The sequence below is a fragment of the Lynx canadensis genome, chromosome B4 (genome assembly GCF_007474595.2).
Source record: "Lynx canadensis isolate LIC74 chromosome B4, mLynCan4.pri.v2, whole genome shotgun sequence".
Taxonomy (NCBI): domain Eukaryota; kingdom Metazoa; phylum Chordata; class Mammalia; order Carnivora; family Felidae; genus Lynx; species Lynx canadensis.
The window spans coordinates 135,838,807-135,864,440 of NC_044309.1; the positions used below are offsets into that span (position 1 = coordinate 135,838,807).

The 25,634-nt window shown below is 50.0% G+C and overlaps 1 protein-coding gene across 1 annotated transcript in view; it reads right to left on the reverse strand.

The window, feature by feature from the left end:
• The window catches only part of EFCAB6 (EF-hand calcium binding domain 6), a 225,418-nt gene that overhangs the window by 63,916 nt on the left and 135,868 nt on the right, over window positions 1–25,634 (reverse strand). Inside the window, exons 20-23 of the mRNA XM_030322319.1 lie at window positions 24,403–24,623; window positions 19,475–19,707; window positions 8,735–8,831; window positions 2,908–3,026 (exon numbers count right to left, since the gene is read on the reverse strand). Coding sequence (XP_030178179.1) covers window positions 2,908–3,026; window positions 8,735–8,831; window positions 19,475–19,707; window positions 24,403–24,623 — 670 coding nt within the window. The remainder of the gene's footprint in view (window positions 1–2,907; window positions 3,027–8,734; window positions 8,832–19,474; window positions 19,708–24,402; window positions 24,624–25,634) is intronic.

A 25,634-nucleotide genomic window follows, 5' to 3' on the forward strand; every position in this document is an offset into this window, starting at 1 on the left:
GGTCTTTCCCTGCTAGCCACCCGGCCTGACGACAGCGTCCCTACCTCATCCTGCCCTTCGTAGGCCGGTCCAGTGGATGAGCAGGCCCGCTCCCCCGCACAGCCCGGGCTGCCTACGTCCCGGCCATTCAGGTCAATCCGCGGTCCTGGGATGTGAATCCCTCCTTGGCCCGTCAGCTGGACGTTCATCTGGTGGCATTCAACCTCGTGCCCATCCTTCGGCACATCTTCCAAGTTACCCGCCGGCTGCTCCCGGGGAGGTGGGCCCAGTCAGAAGGCAGGAAGAGGGCAGTCCGGCTGTGTCCGGTGTGCCTCCCGCCGTGGCCGTGGTTCCTGCTCCGCACAGTGGCTGAGGTTCTAGCAGATTCAGAGGCAGCCTTGGGGTGAGACGCTTCCAGAAATGCCCCGTTTCCCGTTTGTCCTCCAGCCCCAGGTTAGGGAGCGGTTTCCTGATCCCTGGGTCACCCCCTTCCTCTTCCTCTTCTAGCCCAAGGGGGCGGCAGCCTCTGGCCTGTAAGACCACAACCCCCCCTCCCCACCCGGGCTTCCAGTCCTTTGACCTCTTTGTCGTCCGTCACTGCCTTAAGCCCCACTTGGCCAGAAATAGTAGGGTGGTTTCTGCTTTCCTGCCCAGATACTGGTGTCTAACATTCCTGAAGTTTCCTTTGTCTCGAATGTCCCTCTTCCTCATCCCTCGGGGGTAGTTCCACCTGTGGCAGACGTCACCACTGAGTTCCCCCGTCACCGTTTCTTTTTGCCCGGGACACAACTCCAGACCGCTTCTCCCAGCCTGCCCCGTAGTGGGCGCGGCCGCGTGAAAGGACTCTGGCCAACAGAACTCGGGGAAAGTGACGGCCGCGTTCCCAGGCCTGGTGTCACGACAGCTCCAGGGGGTGGTGGGGCTCCTGGTCCCCCCAGCGGCTTGTGGGCAGACCCCCCCACGACGCCCACGCTAGTATCAGGACACCATTATCGGGGCACCATTGTCTGTTACCGCGGCTGGCCTCCCCTGACTGACACATGCAGCAAACTTAGCGGAGCAGAGCGAGGCGCAGAGAAGTTAAGTAACTTGACAGAGGCCCCGCAGCTGTGAGGACGGAGGCAGGAGCCATGGCCACCCGTCTGGCAGCGGGGCACCCTCCCTTTGGGTCCCTCAGCACCCGTGGCGGGCAGTCCGCGGACAAACGCAGATGCAACTCTGACTTCGTGCAGTTGTCAGGGCAGACGTGTGTACGGTTAATAATGTCAATAAACGTATAAAGAAACTTGAGCCCGAAGCGGCAGGGAGTGTCTCACTCCCACTGAGACGGACACGTGCTCTATCCCCCCTTCAGGAAGACGAGTGAGCGTGCCCTTCTTCTCCCCCTCGAGGGGGACACTTGGCCCCAACATCCCTCTTTCCCGTGGCCCACACCCAGCCCGGGAGCTCGTCCCGCCCCACCGGGATGCAGACGACAGTCTCTGGGCCCACCCATCCCTTCTCTGAACGTTCCCTGACCCATCTTCCTGAAGCGTGGCTGGGTGATCAGCCTTCACTAGTCCCGAATGCCCGGCTGATATAATGCCTGAAGACCAGGGCTTTGGGGCCCTGATGGCCTCACCCCTCCTTTCTCACCCTGGGAGCCCTGGGCCAGCACTCATGGAACGTCTCACCGACATCCCACGGGTGAGGGGATCCCCCTTCTCCTCTGACCCCCGGGGAGCTATTTCAACCTCCCTCCGACCGCGACAGCTTCCTGTTCCTCCACACGCCCTCCCCGCCCCCACCTGCCACTCCTGCTTTTACTCCCTCTTTCCTCCACACGTTCCCTCCTCTGGCATTTATCATAGGCGACACTGTGCCCCCGCATATGGGCGACTGCTTGTATCCCCTGACAGGTCCTCGAGTATTGAGACCACACAGTCATCTTTGGATCATCCAAAAGACTGGGGAGCCCAATCTTCTGGTTACTCAGTGGGACCCACTCATTTAATCTACTGAAAGAGAATATGAATAAGGAGAGCCTCAATTGGCCCTGTGCTGGAGCTGATCTAAAAAAGAATAAGGATTTTATAAGAACTTCAAGTTGCTTTTCTAAATTAGACACGAAACAGCCCACCTAATTCTAAACTCGGCCAACATTTCAGCCTTCCACTTTGAACAGATGAAAAGCTAAAAAATTACATGAGCTGCTCCGTGCGCTTGCCCCTGGGGGGATGCACAATAGTGTGCACCGTCCTGCGGGGACGGGAGCGGCAACCAACACACGACGAGGACGGAGGTAATTCAAAGATGGATCTGGAACTCGGAAATTGACCGCATTGTTAATGCACCTGGAAACTCAGGCCCCCACGCGGGGGATACTGCAACTGGGGGCCTGATTCAAGAACAGCTGAATCTAAAATACTTTTTGAAAAATGTAACCGATATTAGGTATTATTTTCCGTCTAAGACACCCTCGGGAAACTACCCCAAGTTGCCAAAAGTTTGGTTATTTTCTTTCAACGAATTCCTTATCCACAAAAAACAGTTGTGTGACATTGATTTCCGTCTGTAGGCGATGGGGAGAGACTGCTTCTCCCCACACCCGTGGCAGGACTGTCTGCTGAGCTAGTTGCGTTAGGATTGCGTTTGGGGAGTGATGTCGCTTTCTAAAGTGATATAAGGATGGGCTTGAGTTCCTGGTTCCCTGGAAATGCAAACATCTTAAGTCTGGTATCGATGATGAGGGTTTACCCTGATTCTCCATGTTCCCGGAGACCAGCCTCTATGGGGAGGAAGGGCAGCAGACAGACACAACCAGAGGAAACCATTCCTAGCTGAGCACCTTGCCCCCTAGTAGCAGAGCAAGGCTGGTGCTGAATTTGCAGCAGCCGGCAACCTGGGACCCTCGGGATGGAAGGGGGTTGACTGGTGGATGCCACTTACCTCATCCAGAGCTTTTCAAACTCCCTCGGTGTTAGAGGAATATCAAAACCGTACAGCACGTTCTTTATATCCCGCCGCCGAAGAATGCCGTTGCCCTCACTGTCGGTTTCTATAAAATTCTACAATATTACAAGACGACATTTAGTAACCTACACAATGTGTTCGTGGTAGTTTAGAGGACTGTCCACAGCCAATACATGGAACAACAGAAGACGTGTCTCTCCCCTCTCTACCTGCTCAATTACTTTTCAGTCAAAGCTCCAGATACCCTCACCATTTCGGTAAAGAAGGTGACCGAGCAAAACGCAAACAACTATCATGAACTGGAAGGGGCTGGTTTCTGGGTGATGAGTGGTCTCAGGTGTATGACCCGGCCAACAACTCGGGCTCAAGAGCTATTAGAAATGAGGGTCCCAGAGCCTGGGGAATGAGACAGTAGCCCACGCGCTGGAGGTGGTCATCTTGACAACGTAGCAGACTTGGTCCTCTGGTTGTAAGACAGGGATGAGGCACGTGAGACCCCAGCTCTGATGACGCGATGATATGGTAGCTTTATTTTTGTAAGTTTAATTATTTATTTTGGGGGGGAGGGGCAGAGAGAGAGGAAGAGGGAAACTCGAAAGCAGGCTCCACGCCTCTGAGCAGAGCCCGTCGTGGGGCTCAAACTCACGAACCGTGAGATCGTGACCTGAGCCGAAATCAAGAGCCGCACGCTTAACCCGCCGAGCCACCCAGGTGCCCCAATACGGTACCTTTTTAATGTCCCCGAGGGATGCAAAAGGTATCTGGGGAATTTTCGGCCTGTTAAGAGGGCCACAGACTAGCAGGTAATGTGTGGCACTTGGCACTGACTTAAACTGTTTGGAAGTAATAGCTCCTCTGACCCTCTCCCTCACAACACCGTGAGGTAGATGCAGGGGCACGTCTAGAAAGTCCTCTGCAAGCATCACAATCCATGGTGAAGGCGGAGACATTCCCTTTAAGATCAGGAAGAGGCAAGGTCTCCGCTGCCCTCTTTTCCACGTCATACTGGCGGTATCAGCCAGGGTAGTCAAGCAAGAAAAAGGAATAAAAGGTAGAAAACAGGACAGGAAGAAATACACCTGTCGTTATTCACAGACAACGTGGCTGGAGACATAGGAAAGATCCACAAATGAATTGCTATGCTAAGAGAATTTGGCAAGAGATCTGGATTTCAGGTCAATAGGCAAGATCATTCATGTTCTTACATATCAGGCACAGAGAACAAATTTTAAAAAATATTTATAATAGCATCAAAAATAGAAAGTCTTAGGAATAAACCTTTTTCTAAGTTTATTTATTTATTTTGAGAAAGAGAGAGAGAGAGGGAGGGAGAGGACAAGTGGGGGAGGGACAGAGAGAAGGAGAGAGAGAATCCCAAGTGCGCTCTATGCTGACAGGCTTAAACTCACAAACTGTGAGATCTTGACCCAAGCCAAAGTCAGACACTCAACTGACTGAGCCACACAGGTGCCCCATGCCAGGACATAAACCTTACGAATGATCGTAAGACCGCTACACAGAAAAGTCTAAAAATTTATCGAAAGATATTTAAAAATATCAGAATAAATGGAGACGCACCATGCTCGTGAACGGGGAAGACTCAAAATTGTAAAGATGGGATTTCTCTCCAAACGCTTTGTTGCCTTGTGGAACCTGACAAACTGATTCATAAACTCTCAAAGGACAGGAGGAGGGACTTGCCTACCAGCTGATCAAGACGTATTACCGAGTTACTGTGATTACAGTGATGTGGTAAAGGTGCCAAGACAGACAAACTGACCCGGGGAACAGAGTGAGGAGCCCAGAGACACCCGCAGGCCTCGAGGCAGGACAGCGGTGATGCCATACATCAGGGGGAGAAGGATGGGCTTTACGGGGGCTAGACAACCGGGTCTCCATATGGAAGAGTGGGAGTGAACCCCTGCCTCCCAACACATAGGTGACACGTGGTGTGGATTTCAAGACCAGGATGGGAAAGGCTTCACTGGAGAGCTGCTGAAAGGTCTTCATGACTTCAGATGAAACACAGATTCTTGGGCGAGACCTACAGGAAATGTTAACACATTTCGCATTTGACTCTATCGACAAGAAGAACCCGGGGCGCCTGGACGGTTCAGGCAGTCGGGTGTTGGACTTCGGCTCGGGTCACGATCTCACGGTTTGTGGGCTCGACCCCCACGTCGGGCTCTGTGCTGATAGCTCGGATCCAGATTCTGTGTCTCCTTCTCTCTCTGCCCCTCCCCTGCTTACTCCCTGGTCTCTGTCTCTTAAAAGCGAATAAACATTTAAAAAAAATTTTTTAACGAACTTATATTTACCAAAAGATATCATATGAAAAGGGTGCAAACGCAGAACACAAACTGGGATTAGTGACTCGCACCACGTATCATCGACAAAAGACTAGCAGCCAAACCGTGGTACGAGTTCCTATCGACCAACGAGAAATCACCAGAGAGCCCAGTGAGAAAACCAACGAGCAGGCCCTTCACGGAGAAAGGAAACCTGCCTCAGGAATAAACAAAAAGATACTCACCGCTCACGAGTAACCAACACACGCTCCCTAAAACTAGAATGACACGCTGTTACGCATCCACTAGGGAGGAGGAAGCGGAGTCTGACAGCACTGAGGGCCACACGGTAGAGCTGAGCGGCTGTGTCTGAAGCCCCTGCCTCACAAAGCCAAGGCCGGTCACTGCCTGGCCCTTGATGCAAAGTGTGTGTGGCGCTAAGACATTGAGAGTGTTCTCCTCCTTCATCTGGATGGCGGGTTACGTGGTGGGATACAACTTGGGATACGCGGTGACTACCTTAAACGTACCTAAGCTATGCATGTGTATTATTATTGTACGTTATTACTACATACACTATATGCATTCGTGCATATTATACACATACAAATACACACGTTATATATATATAATATATATAATATGTATTGCTATTACATTGCACTGTAGAGTCACAACTTGAAAAATGAGCTTTAAAAAAAGCTACTTCAATTATAATACAATTCTTTAGCACTCTTATTGGTGCTTACACCACAAGTCTCTTGGGATCAGAGACCGTGTCTTTTTTTTTTTTTTTTTTTTTTGGTCGCTGTGTCTTTAATATCTTGCAACAGTCCATAGTTAATTCATAATAATGTTTGCTGAAGAAATCGATGAACTTATTTTCCAAACATACTTAAACGGAAGTGAGCCTGTTAAGCTGCCCAGAATAGGCCGATTGCGGGTGCGTCCAAGAGATCGGCTGGTGGTGTCCTTGGCCGAGCCCGGCTGAGTGGCCAGCCAGGGACCCTCGCTGAGGACAGCTAGAGGACGCAGTACCTGACTTGTTCAAGTTCCAAATGCAGTTCTACTGGGGACCACATCCTTTCCGACATTCGCGGGTCTTTTTGGCGAACCCACAGAAGTGCCCAGAGAGGAGCCAAATGCCACGTGTCTGCCACGACCCGGAAGGGAAGAGCAAGGCTGTGCTGGATGGTAGGAGAACACCCGCCTCGTCACCAGGCGTCCGTCATTAATGCGTCTTATCTATGCGTCACCCTACTTTCTGCAGGTTTGGGATTCAGAACGAATCCCAAAAAGCTTTAGAGCTTTTTTCAAGATAAATTGAGAGAGTGGGAGAAATGTCCGATCGAATACTAATAAAACACACAGGGGCACGCAGTCCCGCGGGGGGCTGAGAGAGGTGTGAGGCCCGGCACGAAGTGACGCTTGACCCCCTACAAAGTGGCTCCACATGCCCCGGCTGATTCCTCTTCCTCCGTGAGCCTCCAAGTCTTCTTCCCCTCCCACACTTCCACCAGGCTCCCTTCTAGAAGGGATGGACCCGAGGCTGCTGGCTTAGCAGCAGAGCACTCCAGGGTCCCCACCCCTCCCCTAAACTCACTTGGGGTTCTGCAGAACATCAGGGATAAAGATGGTTATGAGAGGCCACGGGAATCGGTGTGGAGAGGAGGGGCGCCTGGGGGGCTCAGTCGGTTGAGCTCAGGTCATGATCTCACAGTTTTGTGAGTTCGAGCCCCACATCGGGTTCTGTGCTGGCAGCATGGAGCCTGCTTGGGATTCTCTCTCCCCTCTCTCTCTCCCCCCGCCCCACTCTCCCTCTCTCTAAATAAAAACAAAAACAAAAACAAAGTATGGAGAGGTAAGTGCAGAGGACGAGCTCAAGGGAGTGAACACAGACAGAGAGGGTCACCGAGCCCGAGAGGGGGCAGGTCCAGACAGGGAGTGGAGGAGGCCCGACAGAGCCGTGGTAAGGCCAGGGGAGGAAGCATTCCAGGAAGTACTGATGCAACAAGGCAGAAACAAAGGCCTCCGGCAGCCTGTTCATTTTCCCCACAGTGCCCACCTGCTTTGTTAATAAGCTGCCTTTGTTTCTTAACCGCCACCTCTCCTGGTCTGTGAGCTCCGAAGGCTGGAAGAAGATGGGCCTTCGTTACCACTGAACCCCCAGCACAAACCCACGTACCCCGGAGGTGTGCTGCGCAACATTCATCAGAGCAGGGTAGGATGAATCCAGGAAGGGCCCGGAAGGGGCCGTGGGAGCCCCTGGGTCCACGGAGGGCAGCATCAGCAGGGGGGGCATTATAGGGGCAGGAGGAAGAGTGGACAGAAATAGCAGGGAGGAGGGGAGAGGCAGGCCCAGAGAAGCTGGGGTGCAGGGTGTGGAGGATGATGTCACACAGTGAGTTCGGCCCTCTCCCGGCTGCCATGCCCATGTGGTCGCAGAGTACAGCCCAGGGCTGGCCCCGCACTCCCGCAGGTCTGCTCGGGAAGGCCAGCCCTACCCATGGGAGCGGGAGGACTCCGTGCGATTTGCCACGCTGAGCCGCACAGTCAACTCTGACGGCAGGAGACTGGGGAGAGGCAGCCCAGGGGCGGCACAGGACTGACAAGACAGAACTTCACATCGGACACAGGCCAAGAGAGGCAAACATTGGAAGAAAATGACCAGATGAAACAAAGTGGAGGCGTCCTTCACAATAATGTGAAAATCCTTCTGGGAGCGTCTGCTTAGCTCAGTCGGTTAAGCGTCCGACTCGATTTCGTCTCAGGTCATGATCTCGCGGTTCGTGAGATCAATCGAGAGCCCCACGTCGGGCTCTGCGCTGACAGTGCGGGACCTGCTTAGGATTCTTGCTTTCTCTGACCCTCCCCTACTCGTGCTCTCTTTCTCTCTCAAAGTAAATAAACTTAGAAAAAAAAAAAAGAAAATTCTTCCACAGTGCAGTTTTAAAGACATTCCCTAAGGTGAAGGTGTTGTGTCCTTGTTGCGTTACGAAATGATCACCCACTTGTGGATGAACTCAGTCCTGAAGGCTCAGTTCTACTGTCCTGTGGGTACAACTGTCATTCAATTATGCGCCCATCTCAACACCAAATTGGTTTACACGATTGCCCATCTACAGCATTCACCTTCACAATGTGCTTTCTATCTTTTTGGAAGACAGGAAGAAATCCCACCTACCCAGAAATGCAGGTTTTGAATGGGGTAAAAATAATATGACAGGGTTCTTTTTTTTTTCTTTAAAATTTTTAATTGATATCAAACCTTAGATACATCTAGGAATTTCTGTCCACATAACTCCTACAAATACTCCTTTTTCTAAACATCAGTTGACCTCGGATGGGAGAATTTATGCTGAAAAAGTATTTTAGGAATAAAAGGAATCACCAGTTGGGTATAGAACATTGTTTTCCCATCTCAGCGACGGGATCTAAACAGCTTGATTATCCCAATGATCTGAGAACACCGAAATAGATTTCCTTTCCTTTTAAGGAAATAATCGTTTTCTTACCTTAGATAAGTCTGACCATCTGGTTTTTGCTTTGGTAGCAAGATACTGATGAGCCTGCTCACAAGCTAGTTCTGAATCTGCGACCTTCTGTTTTGGTCTTAAAAGAAAAATAAATAAATAAATAAATAAATAAATAAATAAATAAATAAATAAATAAATAAATAACTGTGTTTAAATTTAATGGACTCATTAATCTCCCAAGGGGTTCCCCATCCCCGTTTGTTTCAAAGATACCGTTAAAGTCTGTTATTTCACATCTGGTCTAACTTAATTCTCAAAATACAGTCTTATTTCCCCAGCTGTGTGTTAGGGAAGTCTTCTTAAATTTTATAAGTCCTTGTTTATTTTCAGATAAATGCTGTTCAACTTTCTCTGCCGCTCGCAAAACAAACAGGGCTCATTTCTTCTCAGAAGGGGAAAAGCACCATAGAACAGTGAAGCCTCTTCGGAAGAAAACAACCACAAACTTCTATTTCTGAATTGGCGAATTGGAATAATGATGCAGACTAACAAACGGTTCAAGAACACGGGGCGGGGGTGGTGGGGGGCATCGCTTTCTCGGTCCCAGCTACTGTTCAAAGGTTGGGCTCAAGTATGCAAAATGATCAAAATTCTGTTTATTTCCTCCTAGGATGATGGACGCCAAAGACACTTTAAAAAAATGCCCCACGCTTAACACCGTGGCTAAGCCCTGGATTCCTCCACTCGAAGGACGGGGGCAGATAAAATCTGTAAAACCCTTCCCCACTTCTGTTTCTGTAATTGCTCTGCTCCTCGGAGCACCTATCCCTCCCTTTCTGGCAACTTGAGCTGTTTTCCACATCCAGATCTGCATCTGAAATATTTTCCCTGCAGATATCAGGGCGCTCAGCACATTCCCCCAGCAAAACTGACCATATCCACGTCACCCGACAGTTTCCTGAAATGGGACCACATCTGAGACCCCCACCTGGAACCTGCGCTTACTCCCAGGCATGTTGGGTGCTAAGCGCATCTTGCCACCGGACCGAGGCCCATAGAGACCCCAATATAAATTTCTCATGAAGGGTCCCCAGAAGACCAGTGTGGGGGATGGACAGCAAGCAAGCCCCACAGAGCCCCTTTAAAGAAGTATTATTTACGCTTCTGCAAATGAACCGCATATAAGAAAAAAAGTCTAAGGTCAACCAGTATGCTGCCAGTCGAGAAAATGCAGGGATTTGTGTGTTGCAAACAATGGAGGTCAAAGGCTTACACAATCCCCCTAGAAGGGCCGCTTTGAACGTGACCCTCTGTATGTGACACTCAGGTCGGCAGCACTGTGTGGGTTTCTCAGGTGCTTGATGGCCACCACGAGGTCAGTGACCAGCGGGTGCTGAGCACAGCCAGTCAAGTGACACATGGAATCTGGAGTTTTCCCAGCCATGCCGGCATTACCATCCCACTCTGCGAAAGAGGAAGCTGTGTTTTCGGGAAATTAACCAACCTGTCCAATGACACAGCCAGGACCTGGAAACCATTCAGACTCGGGTCTCTGATGCCATGGCTAGCCTTTCTCGTGACCATTTGGTTTTTATCCGAAGCTACAGGTTTGCTGCCCCTGTAAGTTCACTCTTCGTAGGAAAAGATCCCTGAAATATTACACTTCACAGAGGTGAGGGACACCTCTGGTTTTTACGCACTGGGGGTCCTCTTTCCACTTAGCATTTCTGTTTCCGTTCAACAAACGCAGCATTGCCCAGTGTGTGGCTGGAGCGCCGGGCTCGGTGTGAAGGCTGGAAAAGTGGAGCCTGCGGCTCCCGCCCACCAGACAAGGCTCTCCTGGAAGTTCCACCCTGGCACGCATTTCAGAAGCAGACGGCAAGCCAGGTCACGGCAACCCGAATCAACAAAGCAAGCAGCAATCAGTGTTCTTCATGTGGCTTCTTCAAATCCCTTCCAACACGCTCTGCTGCCCCCGGACAGCTGTCCTGGACCGCTCCTCAAGTTCCTTGATGACTGACCGTGCCCAGAGCCCATGAGTCACCAGGTGCATTGGTATCCATGATTACCCCCAAAACCTACACTGGGCTATACTGGGCCACATAGCGTCTTATTTTAAGCAGCTCTTCTTTGGCGAATTACGTAAACTGTGACCACAGTTTGGCGAGCACAAACTCCTACATTGCTACTGTTGAACCAGACCAAATGAGGGCTTTCCCAGTTTCATTTTCCCTCCTGGAAAATGCCAGCTCATGGGGGTACATGGTAAACTATGGCGGGCACACCTCCCTTTATTAAGAACCCACCCCGGTCTTTAAATTCACCAATTACTTCTATATTGCTGAATCCAGGGGTCTTCGCTGACTTGTGTGTTCCATGTGCCCCTATTAACCATCTCTCCCCTCGCTGGTTGCCTTCATCATGCTGCGCTTTAAGTGACACCACGTGTTGGAATACCAATCCTGGGGCCGGGTGAACGTGTGCCTTCAGTGAGTGTGGTTTTCCCTCCCCACCTGGCTCCCCCAAACCTTGACCACTCCTCTCTCTTTCCACCCCAAAGTTTATTTACTCTTCTGAGAGGCCATCCCTTCTCATGTCCCCAACCACGCCTTCCTGCCATTTATCCACACATCTGTACCGCTGGGGCTGTAATCTCCTCACCTACTTTTCTGTTCCATCTCTCTCCAACTGACTACTGGACTTCACAGAATCATGGAATTTCCAGGGTGGAAAGGGATCCAAAGGCCAACCAATCTAATCCTCTGTCACTAGTTCACCACTAAACGTTTGGGAAGGCTGGGGGGACTAGGTTGCATTTTCACAATTATTGCTTAAGAGGACTGTAGGTCCTAATAATGATGCCTATTCCCCTGTCTTCACCTTAAGTTCCTCCTAAATCCAACCTGCACCCACAGGACTCACCTGAACTCCCCCCAAAGGATAGAGATTCTGAGGGGCATGTTCTGTGTCTGCAAAGTCAGCGAACCCAAACTGATCTCGCTATCTAAACACATATCTGAACGGCCTCCACCAACCCAATTTCTTTTCTAGGCTGCAAGTCTTGAATGTTTTCTCAGTGAGCCAGGCTCAAGCCAGGGACACCTATGATTTTCCCACCCATATCTCCCCGTCCCATTTTATATACTTGTCTCCTCAAGAGATCAGAAGGTTTTTCTATGGCCTTTTCCAAAAGTTACTGATTTCCTCTATTGCCTGACTCTTTAGATCTTGATAGTCAGGGAGACCCAGCCTTGTTATCAGCCAGTCTGTCCGATGCAAACATATATGACCTCTTACTCTGTGCTGCTCTGGGTTCTGTAGACACACTGACCAGCGATGTGGACAGAGCCCACATCCTCAAGGAGCTCATACCATGATTGTGGGAACTTAAAGCAACATGTGGAAAATGAATGAATCAGATAACTTGGGATATGAATGTGACCAAGAGTGATGGGTGAGAGGGGAGGCTTCAGCTAAGAAGGCCAGGGAGCGGCTCTCTGAGGCATGAGTGGTGATGAGGCAGCTGTGTGATCACAGGGACCAGCACTCCAGGCAGGGCAAGAGTCCTTGTCCCTCTTGTCCAGCTAAGATGGAGAAGGCACACACTGCACCCTCTCTCCCCCACTGATTACAACTAAAAGCTCTAGACAGAATACAAGAAGTAATTCTGAGGACACCCAAAAGTAAGTAATAGAAAGATGACGGAGGGGTGCCTGGGTGGCTCAGTTGGTGAAGCGTCCGACTTCGCCTCAGGTCATGATCTCACGGCTCGTGGGTTCAAGCCCCTTGTCAAGCTCTGTGCTGACACCTCGGAGCCTGGAGCTTGCTTTGGGTTCTGTGCCTCTCTCTCTCTCTGCCCCTCCCCTGCTCACGCTCTGCCTCTCTCTCAAAAATAAGTAAACATTAAAAAAAAAAAAAAAAAGAAGGATGATGGAGAGGAAAATCAAAACTTGAAGAATGACCGATATGAGTTTCATGGGTTCTTTATCGCCCATATTCCCAGCTTAGGCTTAAGGACAGTCCTACTTCTGGAACTGTGCAGCGGGCATGGGCCAAAAAAGCTCCACAAGAAAGCCTGTATTTCTGACCAAAGAACCAGAAAGGATAGCCCTGAAGTACAAAGTATGTGGGGGATATAATGCCCCCTTTGTCTCTTTTCACCCTCCCTGTTCTGATCCAAAGACTCTGAGTTACACACCTACACTTTTGTGACATAGCCAGCAACAGTAGTGGCCAAGTAAGTGCCTAAAACTAAAACTCTTCCCTTTCACCAGAAGACACACTCTGTGCTCAAGGAACACTGAAGATATCCACATTATTGTTTTCCTCTCACTGTGTTGCACTGGGGGTAGGCCCAGTCATAGGAAGTACATAACCATGCAGATAGGCCCAAACCTAAGGGTTTCCAGCAAGAAGGCCAAAAAAAAAAAAAAAAAAAAAAAAAAAAGAGGAAACAGGTGGGTGGGGGGACTCTCTGGGGGGCTGGAAAGTGTGGGGAGAAATCATACGAGAGGGCTGAAAAACAGGATGCCTAAATCTGTGCGGGAAGTTCCAGATTCACTTCTGCTGTGCTCTTGTGTGAAACTAATCCAAAGCAGCACAACAGAAGCTCTGAGAACTTCACTACTGTGTACTGAAGACTTGCTCCCCCCACAACTCCCCACCTGGGGGGCTGCGCACATGGGCTGGCCTCATAGTGCTGCAGTGGCCTTGAAACTCAACTGACATAGAAACCACAGAAGGCAGGTTAGGACTTGCAGTCTGAACCTAACTGGATTGACTGTTTGCTTAAAACATAAATAAAACACAAATCAACACACAACTGAGGATTTTAACTGGGCCAGAGTATCATAATATAATACTTTAAAAGCCCATGATACAATCCAAAATAACTCAATATACAGAGAACCAGGAAAATCTCAACAATTTTCAAGGTAAAAGACAACAGACTCCAAGATGACCCAGATATTGAAATTATAATATTTTAAAGCAGCTATTAGAAACATGAAGTAAAAGTAAATGTCCTCAAAATACATGGAAAGGCAGATAATATGAGCCAAGAGATAGAAGGCTGGAGGAAGACAAGAACCAAATGAAAACTTTAGAAACGAAAAATACAAATGAAGTAAAATTTTTACTGGATTGGCTCGATGACAGAATGCAGACGACAGAGGAGTGAGTCAGTGAACCTGAAGACAGATGAACAGAATTAATCCAATCTGATCAATGGGGAAAAAAGAGAAGAATACAGCTTCAGGGACTAATACAGGGACCAGTGGTACAAAATCAACAAGTCTACATTCAGGTCATTGGGATACCACAAGGGGTGGATGGAGGGAGAGATTGATACCAAAAAAAATTTTTTTTAAACATGAAGAAATAATAGCTGCAACCTTCCCAAACTCGATGAAGAACATAAATTTACAAATTCAAGAAGTTCAGTAAACCCAAAGAATGATAAACAAAGAAAATCATGCCCAAACACATCATACTAAAACTAATAAAAACCAAAGATAAAGAAAAACATCCTGAAAGTAACCTGAGGAAAATGACACAGGCCATCTAGGGGGCAAGACCATTTGAATTCCTGCAGACTTCTCACCACAAACCATGAAGGCCTGAAAACAATGGAGTAACATTTTTAAAGTGCTGTGAAAATAACTGTTAACCCAGAATTCTATACCCAGAAAAAATGTCTGTTAGGAATGAAGGAGCAAGAGAGATTTTCTCAGTGAAGGAAAACTAAGACAACCTGTCTCCGGTAGACATGCTCTGAAAGACCTGCTGAAGAAAGCTTCTCTGAGTAAGGAACATGATAACAGAGAGAAACAGAACTTCAGAAATAAGGGAAGAGAAGCAGAAATGGCAAGTATAAACACACTATTTTTCTCGGTTTCAAAATTCATGAAGCACAAATGGATAGAACTGGAAAGAGGTATAGACAAGTGCTTAACTATTGTTGGGGACTTCATCACTCCTCTCTAGGAAGTGATAGAACAAACAAATAAGCAAGAACACTGAAGACCTGAACACTATCAACTAACTTGATCTCATCGGCACACTCCACCCAGCGACAGCCAAATACACATTCGTATCAAGTATCCATGGAATACTCACCAACATAGACCATCTCTAGGGTCATAAAATAAAGCTGAGCAAATGTAAAAGAATTAAAATCATACAAAGTATGTTTTCTGACCACAACAGAATTAAACTAGAAATCAATAACAGAAAGATAGTTGGAAACCATGGACATATTTTAAAATTGACAGAACCACACATAAATAATTGTGGATCCAAAAGAAAGTCTCAAGGGAAATTAGAAAATATTCTTAAGTAAATGAAACTTAAAACTGTAATAGATCCAGGTTTGCAGAATGTAGCCAGCTCAGTGCCTACAAGGAAACTGATAGCATTCAGGGTCTCTGTTAGAAAAGAAAGAACTCAAATAAAAAATCTGAGTTTCCAAACTTAAGAGAATAAAAAAGAAGAGTAAACTATATTCAAAGCAAGAAGAAAGTAGTAAGTAATAAAGAAGAGAAATCAATAAACAGAAATTTGTTTCTATTACACAGAAAACAATAGAGCAAATTCAATGAAACAAAAAGGTGGTTCTTTGAAAATATCAATCAAATGATAAATCTCTAGCGAAACATATCAAGAAAAAAGAAGAGAAGACATTACCTACCAAGTATCAGAAATGATAAAAGGGATAGCACTAAAGACCCTCCAGATATTAAAAGAATGTAAGGGAGGAATATTTTGAAGAACTTTATTCTCATAAATTTAACAACTTAGATGAAATGGACCAAAAAACACAAACTCCAAACACTCATTCAAGAAGGAATAGAAACCCTGAATGATCTATTAAATTAATGAGATTCATAGTTAAAATCTTCCCAACAAAGGAAACTCCAGGACCTGATCAGTTCTTTGGTGAATTATATCAAATATTTAAGAAAGAAATAACAATTCTATATAATCCAGAAAGTGGAAGAGAATTGGCATTCATGACTCTCAGTTTTTCTTAGAGGGCTTTCAAAGAAAAAAAAATTATTTATTTTCTTTATGAGATAACACTTATTCTATCTTGCAATACCACCTGGGTCCATTGATGGGGTCAATGGGGTCTTACATACATGGGGTCTTAGTGATCTTGATTTCAATTTTACTAGATCGATTTCATTATCCCAAGAAATGATCAATCATTTATTCTTTAATTATTTCCAACTATGCTAAAAGAGAGAGAGAGAGAGAGAGAGAGAGAGAGAGAGAGAAAGAGAGAGAGACTAAAGCAGTAAGAAGAAAACAGAAAATGAGGGAATTACTTAGCCAATGACAGGATCTTGAAATGAATCACTCCCTAGTTTTCTGACTGCACTGCCCAAAGTATAACAGCATCTTTAGAGAAGGTGAAAAGAACACAGCAACACCATCTTTGTAGTCTTGTGTCAGTTTTCATCGAACATAGTTAAAAATTCAGAATTATTTCATGTTCAAATGGCAAAGGGAAGAAAATTGAGATAAGAAGACATCTCCCAATGATCAGATGAACCAGAAGAGGAATCCACACAGACAGAACAGGACTCTGGATTCCAGAGATGATGATGAGACTGATCATAAAAGCCAAATTTTTTGACAAACGAATGATGTATTTCTAAGAACGAAAGGGAAATTTGGCCTTTCGATTCAGCTAGCCATTCAACATGAAGGACCTGATCATACAATATTTTGTGGCAAGAGGCCGAAGCATCAAATTTTGCTAAAAGGGCACGTGACAGTGTTGTTTCATCTTTTATGATGTACGTGAACCAAAATGGACTTGCTGTGGGTTGTCAGTAGATAAATGGACAGGCAGGTATGTTTTAAACAAGGGAACAGATTGGAAGGGACTAGATGATGGAGAAATGAAACAGGCCATTGGACTGATCGTTCTAATTGGCATTTATACAACTAAAAATGAAAATGTTTTGCAGTTATGAAACAAACAAGGTGGTCTTCCTCTCTTCAACAAAATTATGAGCCCTCAAATTTTCCAAAAGTATTGTGTTTGATAATGCTGGTGGAAAGGGAAGGCCCTGAAGGTAGAGGGGCCCAAACAAGAGGGCAGGATGGCTTCCAGAATGGGATGGTGTCTAGGTGTGGCCCGTGGCTAAAAGTGAGGCTGGTGTGATAGGCGGGTGAAGGAGGGTGAGGCCTCCAGGCAGAGAAAGGGGTCCCTCCAAACAGGCACCCTGCGTTCACATCTCTGCCCACCACCCATCACCTGGGTCCTTCATCCGGCAAGTCAAGTGATAGGGCCTCCTTGTAGAGTACTAAAGGATACATCTTCTCGAAGCAGAGGCATGGGGTCTGGCCATGGGAGGCCTTCTAAAGCAGTGGCTTTCTAAGGCAGTGCCTTGGTTGAGGTCTCTCCACCAGACCCTTGGACGCCATGCTGGGTCTCCCTGGACTGCAGAGACTGTCCTCCTTTACATCTATCCTCTGCTCTACGACTGCCGAAGGGTCTTTCTGCAGCACAATGCGGCCCTCTGCCTCCACAATATAAAACCCTCTCCTGTCTGCTGGTAAAGGATGGACTCCTCAGCCTGGCTCTCCAGCCCCTTCTCAGCTGGCCCTCCTGCCTCTCCAGGGCTCTCCTCCCACCATGCCCCCATGGTGCATGCCACTTCTGCACACACATCCTCTCCCCGTTTCCTGAATGTGCTCGACATTTCCACCTCTGAGGTGTTGTAAATGCCGTTCTCTGGCCTCGAACCACCATCTGGTAGCCTGCACCTGACAAACTCCTACTCACACCTCAAGATGCAACTCAGATGTCCCACTTTTCCCGTGCACCTCAAGCAGGCTTAGCTGTTCCCATCTCGGAGGCACTTCAGACATCCTTATGTTTCACTATAGCTCTTTATTTTTGTACCTGTTCCACATTCACCCATGAGCCCCTCAAAGGCGGTCTTTGTACCACCTCGTCCTGGGGCCACATCTAGTCCTGAGCAGACCCTCAGTAAACACTTGATGAGCGAAGGAATGAATACAAATAAGAAGGCTGAGTCATTTGAATGGGAAGATTGCGCTTTGTGGTTGAAATTTTCTAGGTTCATTCTGCACACATTCTCCAGAAAATTCTTTCTGAAGGATATTTTTGTATTGTTTTAATGGTAAGCAATCAAGTCTCATATTACAGCTCCTCAGAACTTGAGCAATTGGAAGCAGGTGTCCAATTCACGTGTTATGCGATCATTTCTTTCACTTAGAAGGAGACCACAGTTGTTTTCTTTCTGGCCGGCTTTTCTTAAAGTACAGGCAAAACAAAACCAGCGAATTCAGAGAAAAATATTAAAGAGCGATATCAGAGGGCCTCTGCAGCCTAGCCAAGTATCGCGTAATCTGGCCCAGTAATGGGGGCTTCTGGGAGTTCTCAGCTCCAGGGAGCTCCCCAGCCTGGCGGAAGGGAAGGGGTGGGGCCGCCGGTACCTCCAGGGCAAAACAGCCTAGTGAATGTTACTACGGTACAGAGAGCACATCTCTGTATTATCATAGTGGATGGGAGGGTTTCGAAAAAATAGTACTATTCCACTTATAATAATTGGTCAAGGAGGGGCTGAAGGGCTAATTCATTCATGCCTGTTGGCATCAACAGATCTCAATGGGGTGGATGTACTGGCATCGTTGTTCCTGCTTGAAGGGGCGTAGGCGCTTACTGAGAGAAATGGAGGAGACGAATCACGGTCCAGCTGGCACGCAGACTCGCCTCCTCGACCTGAGGGAGGCTGGCATGCAGTAGACGGAGGTCGGGGGTGGAACACTGCCTGGGAAGGGGTGGCGGGGGCGTCGTCCTTGTGGCTCCCCAAACAGTTGGCTCAGCTGACCCCAGATTTATAGAAAGTAAAAGACGTATACTTGACCCTTGAACGAGGCAGGGGTTGGGAGCGCCAACCCCCCCACAGTCAAAAGTCCCCATATAACTTTTGACTCCCCCCAAAATTAATTAGTGGTAGCCTACTGTTGACTGGAAGCCCTACTGGTAACACGACCGATTAACCCATATTTTCAACATTATATGTGTAATACACCGTGTTCTTACTATAAAGTAAGCGAGGGAAGAGGATGTGTGAAGAAAATCGTAAGAGAAAACACATGTACATAATCACACTGTATTTATCCCTCCCCCCAATCCACATATAAGTCAAGCTGCAGGGTTGAAGCATTCTGTGGCTACTCAAGGGCCCCGTGTATGTATGTGTTTATACTCATAGAAAAAAGCCCGACGTGATACTCGGTTTCCATCAATTACCAGAAGGTGCTCCGTGGTTCCCCAAGTCATGTGATTGCCTGGGCTGACATGTTAGTGCCTGGACCCGTGCTCTCTAGACAAGCGTTAGCTTGCACAGCTCACAGGCAGGGGGCCGACAGGTCTCGCAAGGCTGGGCAACACCCATAAATCCGACCCCAGCTTTTTATAAAAGAAAAAACACAGAAGTGTCTGCACGTAGTTGTTGTGTGTGCCTAGAAGGCAGGCTGGCATGATTCACAGTGACACGCGAAACCCACGCTCACGGGTGGCTAGATCGGGTTGTACCTTCTAATCCGCACCTGGTATCTTTCAGGCTTTCGGCATTGAAGGCTAGTCCTTGCGTGGTTTCTCTCGAGCCCCCCAAAAGACGAAACGATCGCTCCCCGGGGGGGGGGGGGCAATTCCGTTCCTCCCCCTCCTCCGTGGGCCTGGCGGGAGCAGTGGACCCCGTGGGGGCAAAGGCGCTGAGCCGCGTGCGCTCTTACCTAACGAGTCTTTGAGGCGGGTCATCTGTTCTCAAAGACGTCTTCTCACACAGATTTCGAAATTCCCGAAAATTTAGCGTGACGCTGAGTCTCAGGCCAAGAAGGCCCAGGAAACGCTCAAACTCGTCGTCTTTCAGATTGAACAGTAAGAGCCGTAGCAGTCTGTGGACATCGCGCATGTGGATGATGCCATCCCTGTCAGTGTCTATTTTAAAGAAGGCGGAGTAGGGGTCCTAAAAACAAAACGCACGCGTCAAAGCGCTTCCTTCTGAACCCCCGCGACAACACACAACCCCGCGCGGGTGGGCTCCTCTCCAAAACGAGGACGGGGCGGTGTCCCCGCAACGGCTCCGTGGGCAAGTTCCCTCCTCCAGGAACATCCTTGCCACCATATGCTTTTCCCAAGGAACCACGCACCGCGTTCTCCCGTGCCCTCTTGTAATGCGGGGAGGCCAGGGCAAGGGACAAGAAAGGCTTTTCTCTTTCCTTCCCCTCTCCGCCTTTATGGTAAGAGGATGCTGGAGCTCTTCGGGACAGATAAAAATCTCGCCCTCGATCGATGTTCCTATAGAAGCTTCATGATGTGTGGCAGCTTCTGTCTACAGGAAAACAAGTGCGGTCCTGAATGTCACCTCGAGGGGCCATCCGGGGGCCAGTACCCGGTTTTGGGTGACGGTGCCGACGGGCTGGCCCTGTCTGCTGAGCCAGAGGGACTTTGCACGGGTGCTCTGCTCCGTCGGTGACGCCACACGAGGGCACCACGATCCCCATCTTGCGGATGAGCAGATGGAGGCTGGGAGGGAGCCTGTGACTTAGAGGCCACGCGGCACGCCGAGGGCCACTCGCCGGCAGGTTGCCCGCTTTCAAACCTCAGCTCTGCCGGTTAATACTGGCGAAACCGTAGGCAAGATATTTAGCCCGGCCGTGCTTCCATTTTCTCATCTATAAAATGGGGATTACGGAAGTCCCTCTCTCCTGGGGTGGTTGTGAGGGGTGAATATGCTGTTTTCTAAGTGCCCTGACATGTTGTTTGTCACTATTGCTGTCGCCTGAGGCCGCACAGCAAGTGCCCGGCGCTGGGGCTCTGAACGGGCTCTGCCTGGGCCAGTGCGTGTGCTTCCCCCGTCTGTACTTCCTCTGTCTCAGGCTCGGAAAGTTGGCGACGCGGCCCCAGCACCCCTCGTCTCCATCAGTACCCGACGCGGCCCCCACCGGGGCTTTCTGTGGTGACTTCAGAGGCGCTGCACTCATACCTTCCTGTCCCAGGATCTGCCGTAAGAGGTCGTTTACAACAAAGACCTCAAGGGCCTAATTAAGACGTTCTGGGACTTTGTGGAAAGATCTGCCTTCCCGCAGTCATTCATTCACTCAGCACCTCATAATGCGCAGTCACTGGGCTGAACAGATGGGGACCCACTGAAAATGCTGCCCTGCCTCCCAGGTGCCTCCCAGGGCCACCGCCATCCAGCAGGCTCCTGTGCCACCGCCTGGTGGCCTCTTGTCCAGCAGCAGCACCGGTGGGGACTTGCTCGGGGCTGCGGGCCACCTCTTGGCCACCCCTCTGCCCCCATTCCTCTCCTCTGCCCCCTTGCTGTCCTGCGAGCACACGCTGAGCCTGCCTCGGGCGTCTCAGGGAATTCTCCACAGTACCTGCACCCTTCCGTGTGTCTGCTCCAATGTCACCTCTCCGGGAGCATTTCCTGACCCTCTCTGTACAACGGCATCTCCCTGGTCCCTGACACTCACCCGGCCTTAGTTTTCTTCACAGAACATGTCACCGGCTGACGAGCTGGTGATGTGTGTGTTCAGTGCCTTCCCCTTTCTGGAAGGTGAACATGTGGCCTGGGCTCAGGTCTGTCCCTTGTTGTACCTCCAGCTCAGAGCAGTGCATAGTAAACACCTGCGGAACGGAGCTGGTGGGTATGCAGAGGGCAACAAGTGTTTCCTGAGCACCTACTGTGGGCCGAGCACTCTGCTCAGCACAGAGACACAAGCTAGCCTCAACGTGGTCCCCGACACCAAGGTTCCCACAGTCTAGTGGGGAAGAAAGGCCTGTCTGCTAATGTAACAGCGAATCAGTGTGGCAGGGACGGGAAGACGGGTGTGAAGGCCGTGCTCACTGCCAGCCTGGACTGCCGGACGACAGGGACAGTCCAGATGCCATGGAATCCACGTTTATAATCCTCACACATGTAAAAACCTTCGTCATTCCCCTCATCTCGGTCTTTGGCCTCCCAGAATGAAGACTCCTACTTTTATTGGAGTCAAGTAGATGTTTCAATTCCTGGCTCCAACCTCTGCGAGACATGTGGCTTTGGGTAAGTTCCTCCCCGTCTCAGACCTTCAGTTTCTCCATCTGTGAAATGGGAACACGAATGCCTACCTGAGCGGGTCCTGTGAGGGTTTAAACAAAGGAGGCCACAGATGTAATCTGTCCGGTTCACTGCCTACACGTAACGTGAAGTCTTTTGTTCACTCAGCAAATACATATTGATCACCGATTACATGTCAAGCACCGTGGTGGCCGTTTGAGTTATCTGGATGATTTGGGAACAACTCAGCCCTAAGGTCTCCTAGGATCACAAGTCCACACACGCTTGTACCGGGAGGCGAACGGGCCGGCGGCAGATCTCCCTGCATATCCGAAGGCGTGTGGAAGGCCCGAGTGCTTAAGAAAGACCAGAGCCTGGGTAGGAGTTGACTGGTCAAAGGGCTTGGACTGGCAGTCCGGGCAAAGGAACAGAATGTGCAAAGACATGAAGGCGAGGAAGAACACGGGCTGGAGTGTGAAGGGAGGAGGAGAGGGGGGCACGGCCAGTGCGGAGCCGGGGCCCGCAGGCCGGGCGGGCAGGACGGGGGCTAAGAACGGAGAGGACGCTCTGATCAGGGTGCGTGCTGAGATCACCACGCAAGGTCAGACGTCGAGGACAGACAGTGAGGTGAAAAGTACAGTTGCAGAAATGTATGTAGAGAATGATCCCATTTCTGGGGGGGGGGGGGGGGGTTGGTTCCAGATTCTGATTGCTTTGAAATAAATACCTGAACCCGGGGACACGTGCCTGACCCTGCAGAGACGGTGTCTGGAGGGGGAGCCCTTGGCCGAAGGAGAACCCGTCCTCAGGTCACGCCCCTGCATCACCCGGGGGTGTCTGTGCCTGCCTTCCTCACCACAGTCGGGGAGAAAAGATGTCTCTTATTGGGTCATGATGAATTATTTCCTCAATTCTTCATGGTCTTGGACCTGAGCCGTGGGGGCACAACTAACTCACCTGGCTTTGTTGTTGTCTGTAAACCTGAGCTGAGTGCTGAGACGACCTCGCGTGGCTACAAAATTGCCAGGCAAACAACAGCAGCGGCTGTAATAGTATTTGAGGCTAACCCAAGGTGGGGTTTCCATTATTGATGAGGAGAGATGCTCGGGAATTTCTCGCGAATAGGAACTCAATAAAATAAGTAAGGTGACTGTCCCTTCCCGCTCACAAGCAAGGCACACACTCGGTCTCATTACTATACACCTGTGAGGACGACAAGCAAATCCCCAGTGATCCCAGAACTAACCTGCGTCCTAGTACGGATCATGTAAACCCTGGCAATTAGAGATTCACTTCTTTGTCTCAACCCTAGATTACAAATTCTTGGCAGGATAGAGCGGGTGGCAGTGAATGTTCATTGACTCAGTCCATTATGTAATCGTTTAAAACAAAGATCATTAGGAAATATGGCACGTGTGTGCACCGTAACCAAGCTGCACGGGTTCCAAAGATAGGCGAACAGGGGTGCCAGCACAGAGCCTGGCTCCCCCTACGCCCCCTCGCTGGGAAAGGTGAGCAGAGGGGTGGAGGCAGAGTCCACAGAAAGGAGGCTGGCTTGCGACGGAATGGGTGAGTTGGCCCCCTGGGTGAAGACGGCAGAGGGGTGCTGGCCGCGAACCCCTCCGGGCCACCCTGGTGACAAGCAGGGAACGCTTGCTCCCAGTGACCCTCTGCTTCCCCTCCTGCCCTCTCACCCCCTCACCCTCTCGCCTACCTGTTCCTGCACACCCTGGGGCCTCCACCCTGCCTTGCAGCTACTACAGCCGGCTTATTAAATTGACCTTCCCTCTTTAACTGCTCCTTTACTTCTCAACGCAGAAACAGCTTAGGTCATTCTCTGCCTGCCTCTGTGTTTAAATGGCTGCTGTTTCTCCCGTCCTACCCATTACGGCTTCCACATGCAACCCACCCTAGCAATCTGTGAGCTTTTCCCTAAAGCCCATGACCATGACCTGTCCACCACCTGCCTGGGGCAAGCTCCCTCCCCTATTGTTTGCTCCTTCCTTTTTCTGGCCAGCACTTGCTGGGGGTTTAAGATTCGGTTCAGGGGCCACCTCCTCCAGGAAGTCCTCCTTAGTGCGGTCTTTTCCCTGTGCCCCCATGGCATGCTATCGTTCCTTCTACAACAGGCAACCCCATGTGTCTGAACTATCTGTTTCCATCTGTGTCTTAGACTGGACTGGGGCCCCCTCTTTCATCTCCAGCCTTTAGCAGAAATTCCAGCAGATCGTGAGTGCGTGCTACTTGTCTGCCGAGTGAATGGGTGGCGTGGATAGGATGGACGAATGCGCATCCCGAATTCCTCGTTAACCCCCTGACCCGCCCCTCTCCTTCCACATTTCTCCAAAGTCTTCGAGAGGCAGAAGGCAGACCCGGCAAAGCGGGAGCAGGGGAGGACCTCAGGGCTGGGAGGGGATTGCAGAGTTAAGCCCGAGCGCCCCTCCCCAGGAAGGGGAGAAGGGGTGAACCTGAGTCTACGGCGAGGGGCGCTGGGTCCCGTGAAGCGCAGGGCATGCCGGGGCTCCAGGAGTCCCAGCCGGTGGGGCTGGATGGCTGGGAGCAAGGTGGGGTGGGGGGTGTCCAGATAAGCCAAGCAGTAGATAGGTCATAATTTACCCGGAAGACTTCCTTCAGTCTCTGGGGGAAGCGCTTCACGCACTCTTCAGCGGTTACAAAGTAGCCGTCCAAGTTACTCTTCGAAAGAACCGGAGTCTGCGATGGAGCCCCTTCTGGCCCGTTCCTCGGAGCGTCTGAAACAATGACAAACCGGAAGACTTCCGTTAATGGCGCGTCCACGTCTTTCGATTTGGGCACTGGATTTCTTTCTGTCCCAAATCCTGTCGGGATACTCGACAGCGGTAAGCCTTGCGATGCGAACGTAGCATTAACTCTGTGATGGGCTGGGTTCTTTTCCTTCAGTTTCCTAGAAATTCTACCCTTGCAGAAAGAAGGTGCTGTCTAGACTGCGGGGCCAGGCTCTTGTCCAGCACATGGCGACCGCCTCGCCTCGCACACTCCCTCGTCTCCCCGCCCTGCCCTTCCTACAGGACCGGGTTGTATCTCACTGATCTCTCCATTCTCGGGGGCAGAGGAGAATTCCCTGCCTGGCTTCGGTTCCTAGAATCGTGTCCTAAACAGAGCAATGTGGAAGTCAGTCAATGTTTGTTAATTCACAGGCCACATGTCTGCTGGACACTGTAGGAGGAGCCTTCAGGTATGTGTTGGTCCTCCCAACAAACAACCTTAAGAGGTAGATTCTCTTCTTGTGCCTCGTTTATACACAAGGAAATCTGTTATTACGTCCATCTTACATACGAGGAGATGGGGGCTCGGGGGCTCCCCGGCTTCCCCAAGGTCACAGAGCTCATGGAGCCCGTCAGGCTCCAGAGCCCAGCAGCCTAACTACTGCGTTATGGCCTCTCTCCCCTAAAACTGAGGAAGACACTGTAATCTCTGCTTTAAAACCAACCCAGGGGCGCCCGGGTGGCCCTGTCGGTGCGCAAGTTGCACCCATGGGTCTGCGGGATGGATGGTGGGCGGGGCACCCGCAGCTCGTGGGCACCCTATGGCCCAGTCTTGAACCTGGCTTCTGCCTCGCCTCCACCTGGGCCTGGAGCGGCCTCCCTCAGGCTCACTACAGGTGCAGGAAACACTTCTCCTGCTGCTTACCTCCCCCTCCGCCACCCCGGGTCCCTGGCCTGGGGCCGGCCCAGAGCCGAGGTCTCTACCCCCACCCCTGCCAGCATCTGGCCATGTGGGGAGACAGGCAGTGGTGCGGGACAGATGCAGGGAAGAGGAGGAGGGGGACAGTGGGGGGAAAGGAGCGGGGCAGGGAGGAAGCCAAGGCA